The sequence below is a fragment of the Rana temporaria genome, chromosome 5 (assembly GCF_905171775.1).
Source record: "Rana temporaria chromosome 5, aRanTem1.1, whole genome shotgun sequence".
Classification (NCBI taxonomy): domain Eukaryota; kingdom Metazoa; phylum Chordata; class Amphibia; order Anura; family Ranidae; genus Rana; species Rana temporaria.
Genome location: NC_053493.1, coordinates 137,699,718 through 137,718,443, shown reverse-complemented (window position 1 = coordinate 137,718,443; position 18,726 = coordinate 137,699,718). Strand labels below are relative to the sequence as shown.

Below are 18,726 nucleotides of genomic sequence, written 5' to 3'. Positions count from 1 at the left end.
TGTACAGTATATAAGAAGCCAATAAACAGTTCATCTTGCTAGCGCCAAAACAACACGTAGATATTTATTTGAGTGGAAAAAAACTTTAAACAACCCCACAGTACCCCGACAACAAAAGAACGGTAGAAGAGGCTGAATGCATAGATTAAGCTTTTCTTTTTCACAGCTCACTCTTGCATTATTAGTGTGCATTGGGGATTATGTACTGGCTTCAGGGAGCCTGGAGGAACTTGATAATAGTTTAACAAGCAGCTAAAATGTATCTGCAGGCATCTTTGGAGTGTCTGCTGAAAACCAACAAAGAAAAAAAACTCTTTTAGAGACTTAAAACCCAAATAAACAATGCCTAAACTGAGAAGTTATTAGTACTTTCTATTGCAGTAAATGAGAGCGATGAAACACAAGGAGCTCTTTATGATTTGATGATTAATAAAATATATACAGATTAGAGATAGTGTGAAGCCGAGAATGGGGTGGGGGTCTTTGGATGTTTACCAGTCATCTGTCACAGCAAGTGTACTTAAATTTTATACCATGAAAACCTCCTTAATTACCCTTTAAAGATTAACTACTGGAACAAAAGCTTTTGTTGAAATATACTGCTCAAAAAAATTAAAGGAACACTTTGAAAACATATCAGATCTCAACGGGCAAAAATCTCATGCTGGATATCTATACTCAGGGCTCAAAATTTCAAGTTCTGAGCTACTAGCCAGGCCTCAAGAGTTACTCGCCACCAGTTGCCCCACCTAATTCATACACTGCCCTGTGCCTAATTGCACCCGTAAACACGCCCTCGTAGATTATCTCATGGAATGACAATGTTTTATGCAGAATCAAGTTACAAAAATAGGATTTTTTGTACTCACCGTAAAATCCTTTTCTCTGAAGTCCATGGACGGACACAGCTCCTTAAATCTTGACAAGTGGGTTATGTTCCCTGTTTACAGGAGAGGACTAGGCAGAAGCATGTTAAAAAGTTAAATACATGTTACATTAACAGAGTTGAACAGCCCCGCCCAGGGGGCGGTCCCTCCAGACATAACCCTCCTCACTGCAGCTTGCAGCCTCAGTTCGTAACAAGCAGTACAAACCTAAAAAGGAGGGGTGGGAGCTGTGTCCGTCCATGGACTTCAGAGAAAAGGATTTTACGGTGAGTACAAAAAATCCTATTTTCTCTTATAGTCCATGGACGGACACAGCTCCTTAAATCTTGACAAGTGGGACGTCCCCAAGCAGTGTCAAAAAACGAGGGGTGGGAAATATATCAGTAAAACCAAGTTTAACTTCACCCCAAAACAAGCAGAGCTCCTCAATGGAGGAGGTGCAACTTTAAATAGCCGCCGGCAAAATCTAGCGGCTGAAAAAAACATCATAAGATGCACTCACAGCAACCATGTAAATTCTGGAAAAAGCGTGAACGGACGAGCAAATCGCCGCCTCGCACACCTGTGAGACCGACGCATGATGTCGGGAAAAAAAAAACAGGAAGCACCAATTGCCCTGGTCGAAAGTGCCGTGACCGAAAAGGGGGGCACGCCCCTTAGGAACATAGGCCTGTATGACGGCCTGCCTGATCCACCGAGAAATGGTGGTCGACGAGACCGCCAGGCCCTTTTGTGAACCAGACACCGACACAAAAGAGAGAGTCAGAAGCTCCGAAACGGAGCCGTAGTAGGCTGGTATACCCGCAAAGCGCGTACCACGCCTAAAATATGAAAGGTCGAAACCTCCTTCGGAAGAAGGGAAGGTCGTGGGCGCACCATCACCTAATCCTTATGGGGGATCAAGCATGGCGGCTTGCAAGACAAGACCGCCAACTCAGAAACCCCTCTAACAGAGGTAAAGGCCACTAAAGGGGCCACCTTCTGAGATAGTGTCAAGAGAAAATCTCTCTGATGTTTCCAAAAGGAAGGTTCCTGAAGAACCGAGAGCACCAGAGTCAAAACTCATGGGGGAAGAGATGGGCCAAGAGGGGAAAGTATATGACAAACCCCCTGCACACAAAAAAAGGGGACCCACCAGGGAACGGGCCGCAAAAAGGCCACTGAAAGAACACAGCCAAGGCTGAAATCTGCCCCCAAACGGTGCTTTAAGCAATTTTTAGATCCACTCCAAGCTTTAAAAAAAAAACAGCAGGACCCTGGACACCGAGTACGTCCGTGGACGTCACTTCATCCCTTCGCACCAAGAGAGGCGTGACGGTAGATCCTGCGGGAGAAGACTACGGTGCCCTGTTGAGATGACCGAGTCAGACAGACCCCGGTCACCTGAAGTCTGGCTTCCAATAAACATGTTGAGCAAGTCATTGACTGTACAACAGGAGGAAGTATGGGACCTTGAGACAGAGAAACCTCCTGCCCTGGCAACCGCCAGGGTACCTCCGCTACCAGGCGCCCGATATCAGCGTACCAAGGACGCCAAGGTCAATCTGGAGCGATCAGAATCATTGGGATCTCCTCAGCCTCCACTCTGTGGAGGGGCCGAGGAAGCAACTACCATGGAGGAACGGCAAAAAATCACCAATACAGACCCCACAGGGCAACCAGCACGACTGATGCGTCTGTACCAGATCACTAGACCTGGCCACTAACTTTGACACCCTTGCGGCGGAGACGAGCGCCCAGGAGATCCATGCCATGTGAGGCTCACCTCCTGCAAGGGAGCCGAAACACCCCAAGCACAAAGACCAGTCGCCCTGGTCCAGCATCGGGCGACTCCAGTAGTCCACCTGCCGGCATACCTGATGGTAGACCGAAGCCGTGGCGTTGTCCGGCTGAAACCAGATCGGTCGACCACAAGGAGAAGCATAGCCTGATCGCCTAAAATAGTAGGACAATGAACAGTAGACAACACCTGGTATTCCGAGGCGGTCTCTCCACCAGACACTAGCCAGGCCCGACCCTGGGTAGCTACCGAGACCAGACACATTCAGGGAAGTGTGGCCGTAGGTCCACCCAAGTCCAGCGACTCAGAGCCGACTGGACCCCCCAGTTTTGTAAACCCCCCAGGTTCCCAACCCGTGAGCTGGCATCCGTCGTAAACACCGACCACTGGAAGGAAGAAACAACTTCCCGGACCGAAGAGTCGGGGATCTCTGTCACCATTCAGAGAGACTCTGACTAGGTGGAGCACAGGAATCTAATGGACAACTGGAAAACCAAGGTGTGGAACTGGGCATACAGTACTGCCTTGAAGGAGGCTACCCACAGGCCCCAAACCAGCAGGCGCCCGGAGAGAAGACCGATTGCGTGATGCCAATACCTTCACCGCAGACTGAAGAGTCTGCATTTTCTCCAGGGGAAGAAGGACCTTTGCCACCGAGGAGTCTGGATCAACACTAGATACTCCAACGCTGAGTCGGAACCTAGCATGCCCAGGATTTGAACCCTGGGTCGCACACATGGAGGGCAGGTCTGCTGCCACTGAGCTACACCTTCTGGCCTAAACGTTTAACACCCACCCGAATCTTCGGAGGGTCTGAATGGGAATAACCGATCCACTAGGTCGGAGACAGGAGCTGCTCTCAGAAGAAAGTCGTCCAAGTAGCCAATGAGGCAAAGCCTCGGTGTCCCAACAAAGTTAGGATAAGTGCAAGCTCCTAGCTGAAAACCCATGGTGCCGACGCCAGATCAAAAAGGGAGGGCCACAGGCTGACAGAGACCCTTCTCTCATCACGAAGCACAGAAAAAAACACTGACATTCTCGCTCGACACCCCAAAATCATGTCATATCCATGCTTTACACCTCTTTATTTGGGGAGTCCTCCACACTCTTAAGCTCAGAACGCTCATACTGGAACTCTGCCTTGGGCTCAGAGATAGACGAGGAGAACTGGGACCGTATACACTTGTACATTCACAAAGGATCCTTGAACGTCTCTATCCAGGAAAATGGGTACAAGTTGAAAACCCGCTGGTATAGAACCCCAGACCTGCTCCATAAGTTCTCCCCGTCGGTCTCTGACCAATGCTGGCGATGCGGCAAGGAACGCGGCACATTTCTTCACATCTGGTGGGAGTGCCCAACGCTCCAACCCTTCTGGCACAAAGTACATGACGTGACAAAAATGGTGTCTTCACTCCCTCTGGAATTTTGCCCAGCACAATACCTTTTACATTTCTCTAAAATCTCCAAGGGGGGGTACTTCAAGTCGGTGGCAATGCACATGATTAATGCTGCTAGGATGTGCATACCAGTACATTGGCGATCAACATCCCCACCCTCCATGGCTGAATGGGCATCTCGAATAAACCGTGTCGCTGAGATGGAGGAACTGATCTACACGGCCTCAGATAATATCTCTAAATTCACTGCTATATGGAATGCATGGACAACCTTTAAAAACTCTCAATCATACAAAGATCTCCTTAATACTGCAGATTAGTATCACTTTGTGGTATTACTGCCCTTGAACCTGGACGCAGATTCAGCCTCACACTACTGGCCTGACGCACAGTAGCATTCTGACCACTGGATGCTGGAGAGGGTAGTTGGTGACTTTTGTACCCCCTCTCCTCATTAAGCCTCATCCCCCCTCATTTCCTCCCTACCCAAGCATCCCCTCCCTCCCTCCCTCTCCACCTACCACTCTCCTCTCCTTAACGTCCCCCCCCTTTTTTTTTTTTTTTTTTTTTTTTTTCCTTTTTTTTTTTTTTTTTTTTTCTTTCTCTCTCTCTCCCTCCCTGCTCTCTCCTCCCTCCTTCTATCTCCCTCTCCCCTTCTCTTCCTCTTTCTTTCTCTCTGTCTCAACCCTTCTAAGATATGCCCACCCAAACAAATCATTGCACCCAGGAACCTAGTTATTGTGCAAACTTGTTCAGTTATATTGCATCTATGTTTTGCTGAAATCTACCTGTACGACTCTTTTTTTTTGTTTGGGCTCATGGAGCCGATCCAATGTATGTCATATGAAAAAAAATGTCAATAAAATTCTTTATGGAAAAAAAAAAAAAAAAAAAAAAAAAAAAAAAACACTGACATGCGCAAAACGGGACATGCATGTATGCGTCCCTGATGTCCGAGGACGTTAGGACATCCCCCGGATGGAGCGCAACTACCACCGAACAAATGGATTCCATGCGAACTACCCGACATTCACAAAGGTATTTAAGGCCTGAGGCCCATAGAAAACCGCAAAACTCTCGTCCTGCAGAAAAGGTAAAAATTACCCCGAAGCTTAGCAAATCCCACACTGCCCAAGGCAGACCGACAGGCCGGGAGAGGAAGACACAAGGAAAGAACTTTGTTCTGTGGATAGGAGGAAACCCTATCTAGTACTCCGAAGAGACCACCTCGCAGACCCACTGGTCGGAGAGCAGGGAGGTTTCACCGAATTGTGAACCTGCAAGCCACCCCTCCCACCTAGAGACAGGGAGGGAAGGCTAATTACATTGGCAGGATTTGGGTGCCGGCGTGATTGGCTTTTGCACCCAGGGACGGATTAGACCCCCAGCTGGGCCTTTGACGGCCTGGGAGGGTTGCCCCTAAATAATACACACACATAGTGTGTATGTATATTATGTAGGTGTATGCACACATGCCTTTGGAGGAAACCGGAGTACCGGGAGGAAACCCACGCAGACACAGGGAGCGACAATGCAAGCTCCAGGCAGATTGACGTCAGTGTCAGGATACGAACCAATGACTCTCTTGCTGCCAAGTAATGGAGTTAAGCACTACACCACCGTGTGCATAAAACCATTCTGAAACAGACGCCCTGGAAAACAAGGACGCAGCATTCAATGAAGCATCACAGACCTATATGAGGCCCTGGACCAGCTGGTCCGCTAGCCTAATAACCTCAGGAGAGAGTCGGTGCTCCTCCACTGTCTGGTGCAAAATGCTCACTCTGCGAGTTGTATACAGCACTAGGGGTCAGGACTAGTCCAAGATGGCCACCGAGCGTTCAGAACGCGGCCACAGGAAAATGGCCGGCACAATGTAAGCTGCGCCATAGCGCGGCTACGACAAAATGGGCGCCAACGGGAGTTTTCAATGTAATTGATAAACCTCCCAAAAAATGGCGCCAGCGCCGTCTGAGACCCCAGTGTAGTGGTCACAATAGGCCGCAAGCCAGACCCCAGCATGGTAAACATGGAACGGGTCAGTACTTTGGATCTTCCATCAGTCAGATCCATACAAGCGGGGGTTCCCGCCCGGCGGTGAGGGACTACAAAAGCCCTCAGCGGCTTTTCTCATTCCGCATCTCAGAAATTATCAAAGAAGGGCACAGAAGGGAAAAACCTACACAGCGGTCTGATTTGTGTGATCCAAAAAAGACCGAGCACTCAGCGGAAACCCAGCTGCACTATGCAGCTTAGGAGAGTCCCTTGCAGCAGTAAAAAGCGCACCCATAAATGCCTTATTCTGTTTTTTTTTTTTTTAACTATGTACCTGGTCCATGGCTTCATAACAGAGCATTCCCCAGGGGATAGCGGGGGAAGGGGGCACTCTTTTACCACCTGCCCGCAGTCCACCCCACCCTGGCACAAACTGTGTCCAGGACTAACAATAAAAACTCTGTGGGAATCCCAGGTGCTAACACCTGCTGCCACCACCAGCATGTGGGGAAGGACCCAGATACTGACTCCAATATTTACATATAGTGTGTATTATAATATGCACACCTGTCCATACAAATAGACAAAAGCTCCTAGAGCCCTATTCAGGGCCTCTCACCCACTTGCTGCGCTGACCAGGGGTAACCAGGGGACTCCCTCAGGAGGAGACTGCACAGCGCTGCCTGCGAGAGGAAAAGAACCGTGAGGTAACTTTTGCAGGGACCTGTGTTTAAACAGGAAAAGCCTCCTAGGGCTGTTTTATTTAAGGATAAGACACAGATACAGCATTAAAAGCAAAACCATTACAGGTGTCACCAATCAGTCAGCGTCTGCTGAAGTATAATCATAAACATCTGTGCTCATCACAGGGCTTTTTACCTCACAGGAAAGCCCAATACAAAAAAGAAAAAACACAGGCCAGATAACACAGTCCCCTGAGGAAGGCCCCCTCCCCCCTGACAGCGGCAATGTTAGCAAGGGAAAGGAGCAGGGAAGTAAGGGGAAGGGACCCCCGAACCCCAGGAATGCCCAGCCGTACCAACCCACCGAAGCAGGAGGGACTGTACTTACCCGTCCAAGCGAGGACTCGCTGACGCATTCCTGACAGAACTACAACCGAAATGGAGGTAGCTGTCGGCCCGGTCCACTGTGAGTGAGACAACACCACAGCTCAGTCATATGTGGACCTCGGAGCAAAGCTCACCGGCCACCCCAGGAGTCATGGGGTATGGCGTGGCAGACCAAGCCTCTTTGCAAAGGTGTGCCCACGCTTTCTGGTCGGACTGAGTAGACTACAAGGATCTATATTATCCAGCCTGTCTCTCAGCCGACAGTTGAAAGAAGATTCTTCAAGAAAAAGTAAAATAAAATAAAATTTCTCCTCAGGGCGCTGGGCCCAAAGGGAGCCATACGTCCTTCTCCTTTGCTAGGCAGAACGAAACTGAGGCTGCAAGCTGCAGTGAGGAGGGTTATGTCTGGAGGGACCGCCCCCTGGGCGGGGCTGTTCAACTCTGTTAATGTAACATGTATTTAACTTTTTAACATGCTTCTGCCTAGTCCTCTCCTGTAAACAGGGAACATAACCCACTTGTCAAGATTTAAGGAGCTGTGTCCGTCCATGGACTATAAGAGAAATTAAATATTACCAACAACAACTTTAAAAAATGGGACAGGGCACTGGTGGCAGACCAGAGGGACAGGGCACTGGTGGCAGACCAGAGGGACAGGGCACTGGTGGCAGACCAGAGGGACAGGGCACTGGTGGCAGACCAGAGGGACAGGGCACTGGTGGCAGACCAGAGGGACAGGGCACTGGTGGCAGACCAGAGGGACAGGGCACTGGGGGCAGACCAGAGGGACAGGGCACTATAACTGGGTCTCTTCCCCATTATCTTGCTGTCTCCTCTGCAACTCCCATCCATCCTCTCTCTCTCTCTCTCTCCCATTCATCTCATCATCAGGAGCCTGTGTGTGCGGCTCCACGTTTGCATGTCCCCACTTCCCCCTTTTATTCAGGCTGGCAGAGAAGAGAGGAGCTGCAGCACAGCAGGAGGGAGCACAATCCAGCACTGAGATCCACACAACTGCACAGCCATTGACACCATAGCACAGCGCACAGCACACATTGAGACCAGTCTGTTCACAGTGCTCAGGCTAAACTGTTGGACACTTACATAGAGCACAAGGAGAAGAAAACTGCACAAACTAGAAGGCTGCCGCTCTCATGTCAGGGCAACTTTCAGTGAGCGCTGCACCGGAGTGGTAATTTTTGCAATCCTCCACCTCACTCATTACTTTCTGCTCTCCAGCTACATTGGTCGGGCCCGGGGGAGGGGGGCAGGCTCAGAGAGGTCATACTGTTAGGTCCCATGGCTTAATGAGAATTGTAAGGAGAGCACCTGTGTACTGCTCTGCCTGTGCGCGGCTCACCAGACTACTTTTCCCGAGCATGCACCTTTCCTCTTCGGCCGCCAATCTCATCGGGACTCTAAGTGTAGGCACAGATTGGAGGGAGATTGGTCATGCAGCCCTGTCATTGTAAGGTTCTGAAAGAGTACCCCTTTATGTTTTTAACTAGAATAAATTTGAAATAATTTATTTGTATGCCTACATAGAGAAGACCGCAGAAGAATGTGTAGATGGCATTTAACTTAGATTGATAAGATTTTAGCCTGCAGTTAGCACCATAAACATAACAAGAATGTGTTTGTTATCAGGAAATACCTGATTATCTGAAGCTAGTGTATCATTACTGAAGACAATAGAATTACCTGCAGGCAAAATAGTATACATGTTGTTTGAAACCTAACATGCTATTGTATTGTGTAAACATTGTGTCCTGCTGTAATTGGTTGCACCGCAGGGGGGGGGGGGGGGGGTTTCCTAATGATGAATGCATAAATATGCTGTGTGACAAATAAACCAGTGTTAGTTGAAATCCACCATAATACAGAGTGGCTTTTAATTATCCAATGCGCATCAAAGGTTCTCCCACACACCCAAGAGTCCAACCCGGGTTCAGAGGAACACCATCAACCTTACAGTCATCATTCGCCCCCAGCTTAAATCCACTCGCCAAATGCTAGTAGGCGAGTGGAAATTTTGAGGGCTGTCTATACTGATACGGACTGGGTAATGTGTTAGGAATGAAAGGATGGCACATCATTTGATGGAAATAAAAATTATCCACCTACAGAGGGCTGAATTCAAAGACACCCCGAAAATCAAAGTGAAAAAAATTATGCAGCAAGCTAGTCCATTTTGCTGAAATTTCATTCTAACAACTCAAATGGTCCTCAGTAGTTTGTATAGCTCCCAAGTGCTTGTATGCATGCCTGACATCATGGCATGCTCCTAAGGAGGCGAACGGATGGTGCCCTGGGGAATTTTCTCCCAGATCTGGACCAGAGCATCACTGAGCTCCTGAACAGACTGAGGTGCAACCTGACGGCACCGGATGGACCGAAACATAATGTCCCAGAGGTGTTCTTTTGGATTTAGGTCAGATGAGCGTGGGGGCCATTCAATGGTATCAAGTTCTTCATCCTCCAGGAACTGGCTGAATGCTTTCGCCACATGAGGCCAGGCATTGTCGTGCACCAGGACAAACCCAGGACCCACTGCACCAGCGTAGGTAGGGTCTGACAATGGGTCCAAGGTTTCCATCCCGATACCCAATGGCAGTCAGGGTGCCATTGTGTAGCTTGTAGAGGTCTGTGTGTCCCTCCATGGATATGCCTCCCCAGACCATCACTGACCCACCACCAAATCGGTCATGCTGAACGATGTTACAGGCAGCATAAAGTTCTCCGCGGCTTCTCCAGACCCTTTTGCGTCTGTCACATATGCTATGGGTGAACCTGCTCTTATCTGTGAAAAGCATGGGACACCAGTGGCGGACCTGCCAATTCTGGTGTTCAATGGAAAATGCCAATCGAGCTCCACAGTGTCCGGCAGTGAGCACAGAGCAGGCTAGAGGATGCATGGCCACCCCCATGAAGTCTGTTTCTGATTGTTTGGTCAGAGACATTCACACCAGTGGCCTGCTGGAGGTCATTTTGTAGGGATCTGGCAGTGCTCATTCTGTTCCTCCATCAGCAGATACCGGTCCTACTGATGGGTTAAGGACATTCTACGGCTTTGTCCAGCTCTCCTAGAGTAACTGCCTGTCTTCTGGAATCTCTTCCATGCTCTCGAGACTGTGCTGGGAGAAACAGCAAACCTTCTGGCAATGACACGTATTGATGTGCCATCCTGGAGGAGTTGGACTGCCTGTGCAACCTTTATAGGGTCCAAGTATTGCCTCGTGCTACCAGTAGTGACACTGCATCTAGCCAAATGCAAAACTAATTAAAAACAGTCAGAAAAGATGAGTAGGAAAAAAAATGTCAGACACCTCCACCTGAAAAAACATTCCTGTTTTGGAGGTCGTCTCAGTGTTGCCCATCTAGTGCACCTGTTATTAATTTCAATTAACAGCAAAGCAGCTAAAACTGATCAACAACCCCTTCTGTATACACCCCTCCCCCTCTGCTACTTATCTGACCAGATCAATATCCCAGGAGTTTTGATTCAAAAGTGTTCCTTTAATTTTATTTGAGCAGTGTATATTTCTCCATGGCCATAAAGGATATAAATTCACTTTGTGTGTAGCAAATACCTTTTTAAACACTTATTACCATCTACACATAATAGTGATATCATCACTGTGCTATATATAGTCTATGCAGAGAGCAGAGCCGTGGGAGGGACCCAGCAGGTCCTCCCACTACATACAGCGATGCGCTGGCAGGAGAGAAAAAAAATCTCCTGCTAGCAGCATCTTTGGAGCGGTATGTATACCGCTCCTTCACCCCTCCTTCCCATTTAAAACAATGGGAAACCGTGGTAATACCGCCTGCAATGCGCCTCTGCAGAGGCGCATTGTGGGCAGTATTAACCCTTTATCGGCCGCTAGAGGGGGTTAATACCGCACCGCTAGCGGCCGAATCCCGCGGCAATTCCGACGGCTCCCGCCCCAGTGTGAAAGGGGCCTTATTTAGCCAATATTTGCTGGCCCTGGCGTTAAGCTTAAGGCTCCATGTACACATGACGTTTTTACAACTGCTCCTAAATGATTAAACTTGACAGATGGTAACCCACGTTTAAAACGTTTGTTTTGCCGCGTGTAGCTGCGTTTTGACGCGTTTGCTTTTTCTTTTTTTAAATGGGCGAACGAAAAATGCCTATAAACGAAAAAAAAAGGCTAAATGCGGGTACCGCGTTTAGCGTCTGAAACGTGGAAATCTCCAGCGTCTGAACTCTTTTTTTTGTAAAATTGATCGGTTCAGCCGTATTTTTACAGCCCCCCTAAAAGCCTTACAAGGCAGCTGGGCGGGGTGGTGCATATTCTGTGCCCGTGGCAAATTTACCTTGGCTTGCCAAGTTTAGGAGGTAGCACTGCCTGTCAAACTCACCCATTTAAAAGGATAAATGCACCTTTGGGAACAGGTTGCATGCTCACCCCAGTTTTAGGGTGGGACATGCAACATGTTCCCAGTGCTGCAGCCCGCTGCACCCATCCCTGCGACAGCAGTATGGGGGAGAAGTTCCCCATACTAGCTGTCACGGTTTGAAAACAGCTCTGTGTGTCTGAATGAGCTACAAGTCCCATCATCTTTAGCGGCTGTCAGCTTGTAGTTCTCAATGAACTACCACGCTGCTGTGGTATTTCATTAAGTTCTCCTGTCAGGGAGTATCGGTAACCCGTACGGGATGTATGGGTAAACAGATACACTGACACAGATACACCGATCTGCTGGTGCTGTCAACAGGCTCCTACTAAAAAAAAATTATAAAATGCCCTTTTTTTTTTACCTATAAATGTGCATTTATTAAGTGAACTTATCCTTTAAGTCAATAAGACCGTGCCGTAAATGCTTGGCTCACAGCTGCAGCGCAATATTGCAGGCTTTTAGGAGGCAACAGTATCTTCTCTCTGAATTCCTAGAACCTGCTCGTCTACCACCCTCTGAAAAGCAATCTACACTGCAATAGCCTTCAGAGGCCAGTAGAGACTGCTGCCTGTGTTAGCCTAGAATTAAACATTCATCACCAGAACAAGTGTTCCTACAGGGAAGTTTCCACTCCATTCCTTTTCTGGTGGCAACTAAAATTTTTGGGTTTACCCTCACTTTTATTTCCGGAGACATTGAAGATCAGGACAATTAGCAAGAGTGAACCTCCCTCCCTAATAGGGACAAAAACAGCAATACAAATATGACAGTGGTTCCAACTCCTCACCACCAAGCAAATCGATTATACCATTATTAATAAGAACAAAAAAAAAAAAAAAAGAAAGCTTTGCCTTTAGTTATACTTTCAGGACACAGTGTTGCAGGCTTTTAGTGGTTAAAACAGGCGATGAGGAGTTGACATATCAAATCTGAGGTGTGCATCAAATAATAAATGCATAATCAGTGCACAAATAATACAGTTAAACTAAAAATATTGCAAGCTGAACACAAAATAAAGGGTAATCACGACCTCAAATGTAGCAAATGAAAAAAATATGTAAGTGCAGTGCAATAAAAGTCCATATAAAAGTTACTAAAGATGACACCCAGTGATACAGCGAAAACTCTACAAATGAAAGTGATGTAACCGCCACCAACAAGAGAAATGCTTCCTTACCAGATGGGATGGACCATTTGCGTTAACAACTGGTCAAAACAGCTTGGTCTCACCATAGGAGAGAAGACACGGATGGATCCAGCAAAGTGGTAAGTAATCCGATCAGATGGGATGGGCTATTAGCATTACCAACTGGTCAAAACAGCTTGGTCTCAGCATTGGAGAGAAGATGCGGATGGATCCAGCAGAATGGTAGGTAATCCGATCAGATATAAAAGAAACAACAGAAAACACGATCTCAGTGTAGACTGTTTGTATTTTATTCCAAGGGTAAAAAAAGTTCACTATACAGTAAAAATCCTGGACTGGACAATAGGCACAGGGAAATCCACTGGAGGACTACCGTCTGGTATAGCGAATGAGATTAAAATCATAAAAAAGCATGGCATGTAGCCGTGGTGTACAGCTGCAAACAGCAATGGAAAGGACGCGGGTGACGTCACAAAGCTCCTCCCCCGTACGCACGTTACGTCCGATTGGACTTAGTCAGCGGTGGGTGGGGCCAATGACAAATACATCAGGCTAACTTGGAGCTCCGATGCCTCCAGTTTGTCGTTTGAGATTTTTAGAGCTGGTTCTGGCTACAAAACCAGGAATTTCTTTAAACAGTCTGACAGAAACGTTTTTATACCCCTAGACAGCTGCCATCACAAATCTTGGTTGTGCAATATCCCCAGGGGCCAGTTTATTCGCCTGCAACGTAACTGTACCCTGGGGTCAGATTTGTTTGCACAATCAGACATCCTTGCGCAACGTTTCCTGCAAAAGGGATATAATAAGGATGAGATTGCTAGCGAAATCAAAAAGGTTGGGGATATGAATCGTGCACCTTTGGTAGCCGGTCAGTGTCCTAGGTCACCACCAAAAACAGACAGTACTCAACTTCGGATCATTCTAGATTACAATGTTCAACATAAAAAAATTGAAAAAATAAATGATGAAACATCTTACAGAAGGATCAGGTGTTGGGTACTATCTTACCACCACGCCCCAGATTCATCTACCGTAGGGCACCTACACTGAGGGATGTCATAGCCCCCCCCTGTGGTAAAAGTGGGGGGTTTTTCCCACTCCTAACTGGTTTCTATGCATGTGGGAGGTGTCCACCATGCAAGAAATGCAGACAAACCGTTAAAAAACGGAAGGAATTTGTAGCCAATACCACAGGGAACACTTATCCTATCAAAAGCCTCATCACTTGTCATCACTTGTAGGGGTTGTGTATGTTCTCCAGTGTGACTGCGGATTACAGTACATTGGGAGGACATCTAGACCTCTCCATGTGCGCATTGGAGAGCATGTTAACAACATTATTAAAGGACCAAGGACCCATAATGTATCTAAACACTTCCGATATTTTCATAATAAGGATCCAAGGTGTTTGAAGTTTTGGGGTCTAGAGAGGGTCCAGCCACACTGGAGAGGGGGGAACTTCATCCGCCAACTCAGCCAGTGTGAGTCATTTTGGATCCATGAGAGCCAAGTTTTGGTGCCGAGGGGGTTGAACGTTGTTTGATCTCAACTGCTTCATCTCCAATAAATGATTACCGTATTTATCGGCGTATAACGCACACTTTTTCCCCCCTAAAATCAGGGGGAAATCGGGGGTGCGCGTTATACACCGATGTCATTTTTTTACCAATGGGGGGGAGCGGGTATTGGGCGGGGGTGTCGTGCCGGCCATCCTACCTCTCCTGGTCCTGGGACGCCAGCGTACTTAAAAATCGCTCGTCCCTTCTCTCCTCTTCTTGCTCCTCCTCCCCCTCCGAGTGTAGCTTCAGATTGGAGGAGGAGAGCGGTCACATGAGAGGAGAGCGATCATGTGACCAGCCGGGGAACACAGTATGAATGAGAAGGAACTGTCAGTGCTTGAACACAGGCTACGGTATGTAGAAGGGACTGGCAGTGCTTTATTTTTAAACTTTACAATATGTTGGCAGTCTCCTGGGAGTGCAAGGGGGCTGTGTAATGTAAATGAGCTGTACTGTGCAGGGAGACAATGCTGTGTAGTGTATGTGTAATGTGCTGCGATCTATGTGTAATGTGCTGGGATCTATGTGTAATGTGCTGCGATCTATGTGTAATGTGCTGCGATCTATGTGTAATGTGCTGCGATCTATGTGTAATGTGCTGCGATCTATGTGTAATGTGATGAGATCTACGAGTAATGTGATGAGATCTATGTGTAATGTGGTGAGATCTATGTGTAATGTGATGAGATCTATGTGTAATGTGATGAGATCTATGTGTAATGTGATGAGATCTATGTGTAATGTGCTGAGATCTATGTGTAATGTGCAGGGGGGGGGGGGGGGGCTTTGGTCTGTGTAATGTGCAGGGGGGCTTTGGAATATAAAAGGGGCTGTTGAAAGTTTTTTTCCTGAAACTTCCCTCTTAAAATGAGGGTGTGCGTTATACGCCGGTGCGTGTTATACGCCGATAAATACGGTATATATGGTCTTTGATATTTTATTATTATGTATTTCTTCTGTTTGATTCAATGCTCTTTTTGCCATTTCCTTATGATCTCTTCTCAGTGTGTTAAAATGTGATGCATTATACATATGAACTTTTAGATTATTGTTTTATAGTTGTCATATACATCTATGATGTATTAGTGTACATAGGAAAGACCGCGGGTGTAAGTTTATGATTTTTAATATAATGGCCGTGTATACTCCTCATTGGGAGTGTATTTAATACTGTTAAAAGTCGGCGCGGTGTATCCATGGGTGTTGTCACCTTATGGCTGGTGTGCCGAGTTTCCATGGGTGTTGTCACGCTATGGCTGGTGTGCCCAGTCTCCTCTTACTTAGGCTTCCTGTTATGGCCGAGTTTCCTCTCACTCAGGCTTCCATGTCATGGCCTGTGCAAATGTTTGGGACTCACACCATGGTTACCGCGTCTGTATATCTAGAAGTCGGGTGACGCCTTGGCCCCACCTAACGCTGACAAAGTCCAATCGGACATAACGTGCTCAAGTGGGAGGAGCTTTGCGACGTCACCCGCGTCCTTTCCATTGCTGTTTGCAGCTGTACACCACGGCTACATGCCATGCTTTTTTATGATTTTTATCTCATTCGCTATACCAGACGGTAGTCCTCCAGTGGATTTCCCTGTGCCTATTGTCCAGTTCAGGATTTTTGCTGTATAGTGAACTTTTTTCCCCCTGGAATAAAATACAGTCTGTCTACACTGAGATCGTGTTTTCTGTTGTTTCTTTTATATCTGATCGGATTACCTACCATTCTGCTGGATCCATCCGCATCTTCTCTCCTATGCTGAGACCAAGCTGTTTTGACCAGCAGGTAATGCTAACAGTTCTGTTCATAGACAGTGACTATGATGCGACTTCAGCGCAACTCTACACTCTGGCACTCAAGTCCCATCAAAGTTACATCAAAAGTAGTGCAAGAACATTTGTGTGTCCAAAGTCGCATGTTAGGGTTAAAGGGTCACTAAAGGAAAAAAATGTTTTAGCTAAATAGCTTCCTTTACCTTACTGCAGTCCTGTTTTCATGTCCTCATTGTTCGTTTTTGCTTTGAAGTAACTGTAATCCTTCTCTGATCTCCACACTTCCTGCTTGTCTGGCTTCTTATGAAAAAACTCATGCGAGCTTCTCACTGTGGTCCATGATCAAGAAGGTGTGATTACTGTGTGTCGAAAACTCCTCAGAACCAATCAGATTCATTTTAAAAACAAATACTGCCCTGTGTTTGTTTGTTTTTGTTCTGTGTATCTCTGTACTTCACAGAAACATGAAACTAGTTTAAAAACAAGAACTAAACTGCAGGCACATTATATGATTGATTTGTATCTATTTTTAATCATTTTTAAAAAGGAATCAGTTAACTATTATGTCTCTATACCCTTTTAACAGTCATTTTAGCCAAAAAAAAAATTTCCTTTAAGCTCTAGGGTTTGAGTTAGAGGTAATTGTTAGGGCTAGTGGTAATTGTCAAGGTTGGAACGCTAACCCAAACAATTACTGCCAACTCTAACTCTAATGAATACCGCTAACTCTAACCCCAACGACTACTGCTAACTTTAACCGCAGCGGTTACGGGTAACGCTAACCCTAAGGCTCCTTTCACACAGGCAGATCGATTTGCTGATCCCTGCTAAGCAGGCGGACGACAAGTCTGTTTCCACTCACTATCCCGCTTTCCTCTATGGGGAGATTGGATGAAAACGTTCCGCCTATCCGTTTCGCCAGACGGATGGAAAATATGACCACCATCTGTCTGGATTTGGCAGACAGGATCGCATAGCAGCGGGTGTCAGCTGACATGTCACCGCTGACATCCGCTGCCCCATAGGGGTCAATGGAGTGTCCAATCAGGTCCACATGAAAAATTGACAGGTGGACCTGATCAGACAGCCCGTGTGAAAGGGCCCCAACCATTACTGCTCACTCTAACCCGAATGATTACGGCCAATTCTAACCCTAACAATTACCACTATCTCTAACCCTAAGCCCTAACCCTAACATGCGACATTGGACACACAAAGATTCCTGCACTACTGATGCGACTTGAGTGTCAGAGTGTAAAGTTGCGTGAAAGTTGCACTCCATGAATAGAACGGTCATATTTTCCCATTAGCTAATAAAAAAAAGCTAAAAAATGCACAACGCATCAAAAATGCACCACAAAACACACCGGAAAAATGCATCAACTGCAACCTGCATAGATATGAACCTAACCTTGGCCATGAATCCTATTAAAATACCTTTGACATAAACCAGCTTATTGGTCCCTTTCATATGGGAAAGCAGAATACGTAACATGCAGAGACTAATTGCATCAGTCATAATTACACTGGAAAAACGATAGATATTCTAAATCAATTTAAATGTAACCACTAAAACGATAAGCTCTCAAAGATAGCAGAACTAGAAAATGAAATGCAAATGCAAATGAAATGCAACCGATTGCTAAGGTTCTACATTACACATTGGCTTAGCAGAAAGAAATTCTTACCTGATGGTTGGAGACACTTAAGGGGGGTAAACTCTCTTTCCATTCTTAGTGTATTAATTTCACCTGGAGATAGATACATGTATAAATAATGTGTTTTAATTACAAACCATTAGTTTTTCTTTATCACAACATAGCTTTAAATAGGTTATGTCACTTAATTATAGCTTGTCCAGGATGTGTGGAATAATAAAAGGAATCTCATACTGAAGCCTTTGCTCTATGATAACTTTGTGACATTCTGGTTGCAGCTATTCAATTTGCTTAGCTGTGCTATTTTTCACACACAACTCTGTGAAAATGGAATTTGAAGCTACATATCTTTTCTATCTAGAGTTGTAAATGAGCTCTCACCCCAGACGATGGATGTCCAGCAGAGAACTGAGATCACCTTCTGAAGGATCACATAGTGTGCCTTCAGCAGTAACATAACTACAGTTCTAGTGCATTACATAGTTCACACTCATTGAAATACAAAGTTGTGTCTGTCTTTAATCCCTTTTCATCATTTATTTCAGATTTTATACTATTAAATCATATTATTCCCATCTGAATAAATCTATTCTTGTCAATCATTTTGCACAGTTCTCTTGCTATATAAAAGAGTACAACTTGCACTTTCGAAAGCTTGTAAGAGGTGTGCAGCAATCAAATGAAGGGCACCTTAAAGTGAATTTTTTTTATGATGTCACAACGTATAGTATAAGATTTCCTATCATCTGTGCCCAGTCTTGCCACAAAGAGTTAATCCAGCTCTGAGCAATCCTCTTTTTATTTTTCAGTGAGATAAACGGACAAACAGGAGAAAACTTTTGTCCGTTCTTCCCCCTTGCTGTGAATGACCGGTTATTTACATATCTCATGCACTAGCCTGGAGACAGGCATTATTTTTTTAATTACCACCCTCACTCCTTTTCTGAAGTCATGTGGTTACTTTTCTGGATTTTGACTGGATGCTAGTGATCATAGCAGAATTTAGTGTAAGGAATACACAAAAAAATGAATGTTGACA

General features: G+C 46.2%; 1 protein-coding gene across 4 annotated transcripts in view; it reads right to left on the bottom strand.

Moving 5' to 3' along the window:
- TPK1 (thiamin pyrophosphokinase 1) overlaps positions 1-18,726 on the bottom strand; it is a 689,236-nt gene that overhangs the window by 622,932 nt on the left and 47,578 nt on the right. For all 4 annotated transcript variants that reach the window (XM_040353163.1, XM_040353161.1, XM_040353162.1 and 1 more), the window contains one exon: positions 17,718-17,780. In XM_040353163.1, coding sequence (XP_040209097.1) covers positions 17,718-17,760 — 43 coding nt within the window. In that variant the 5' untranslated portion in view covers positions 17,761-17,780. The remainder of the gene's footprint in view (positions 1-17,717; positions 17,781-18,726) is intronic.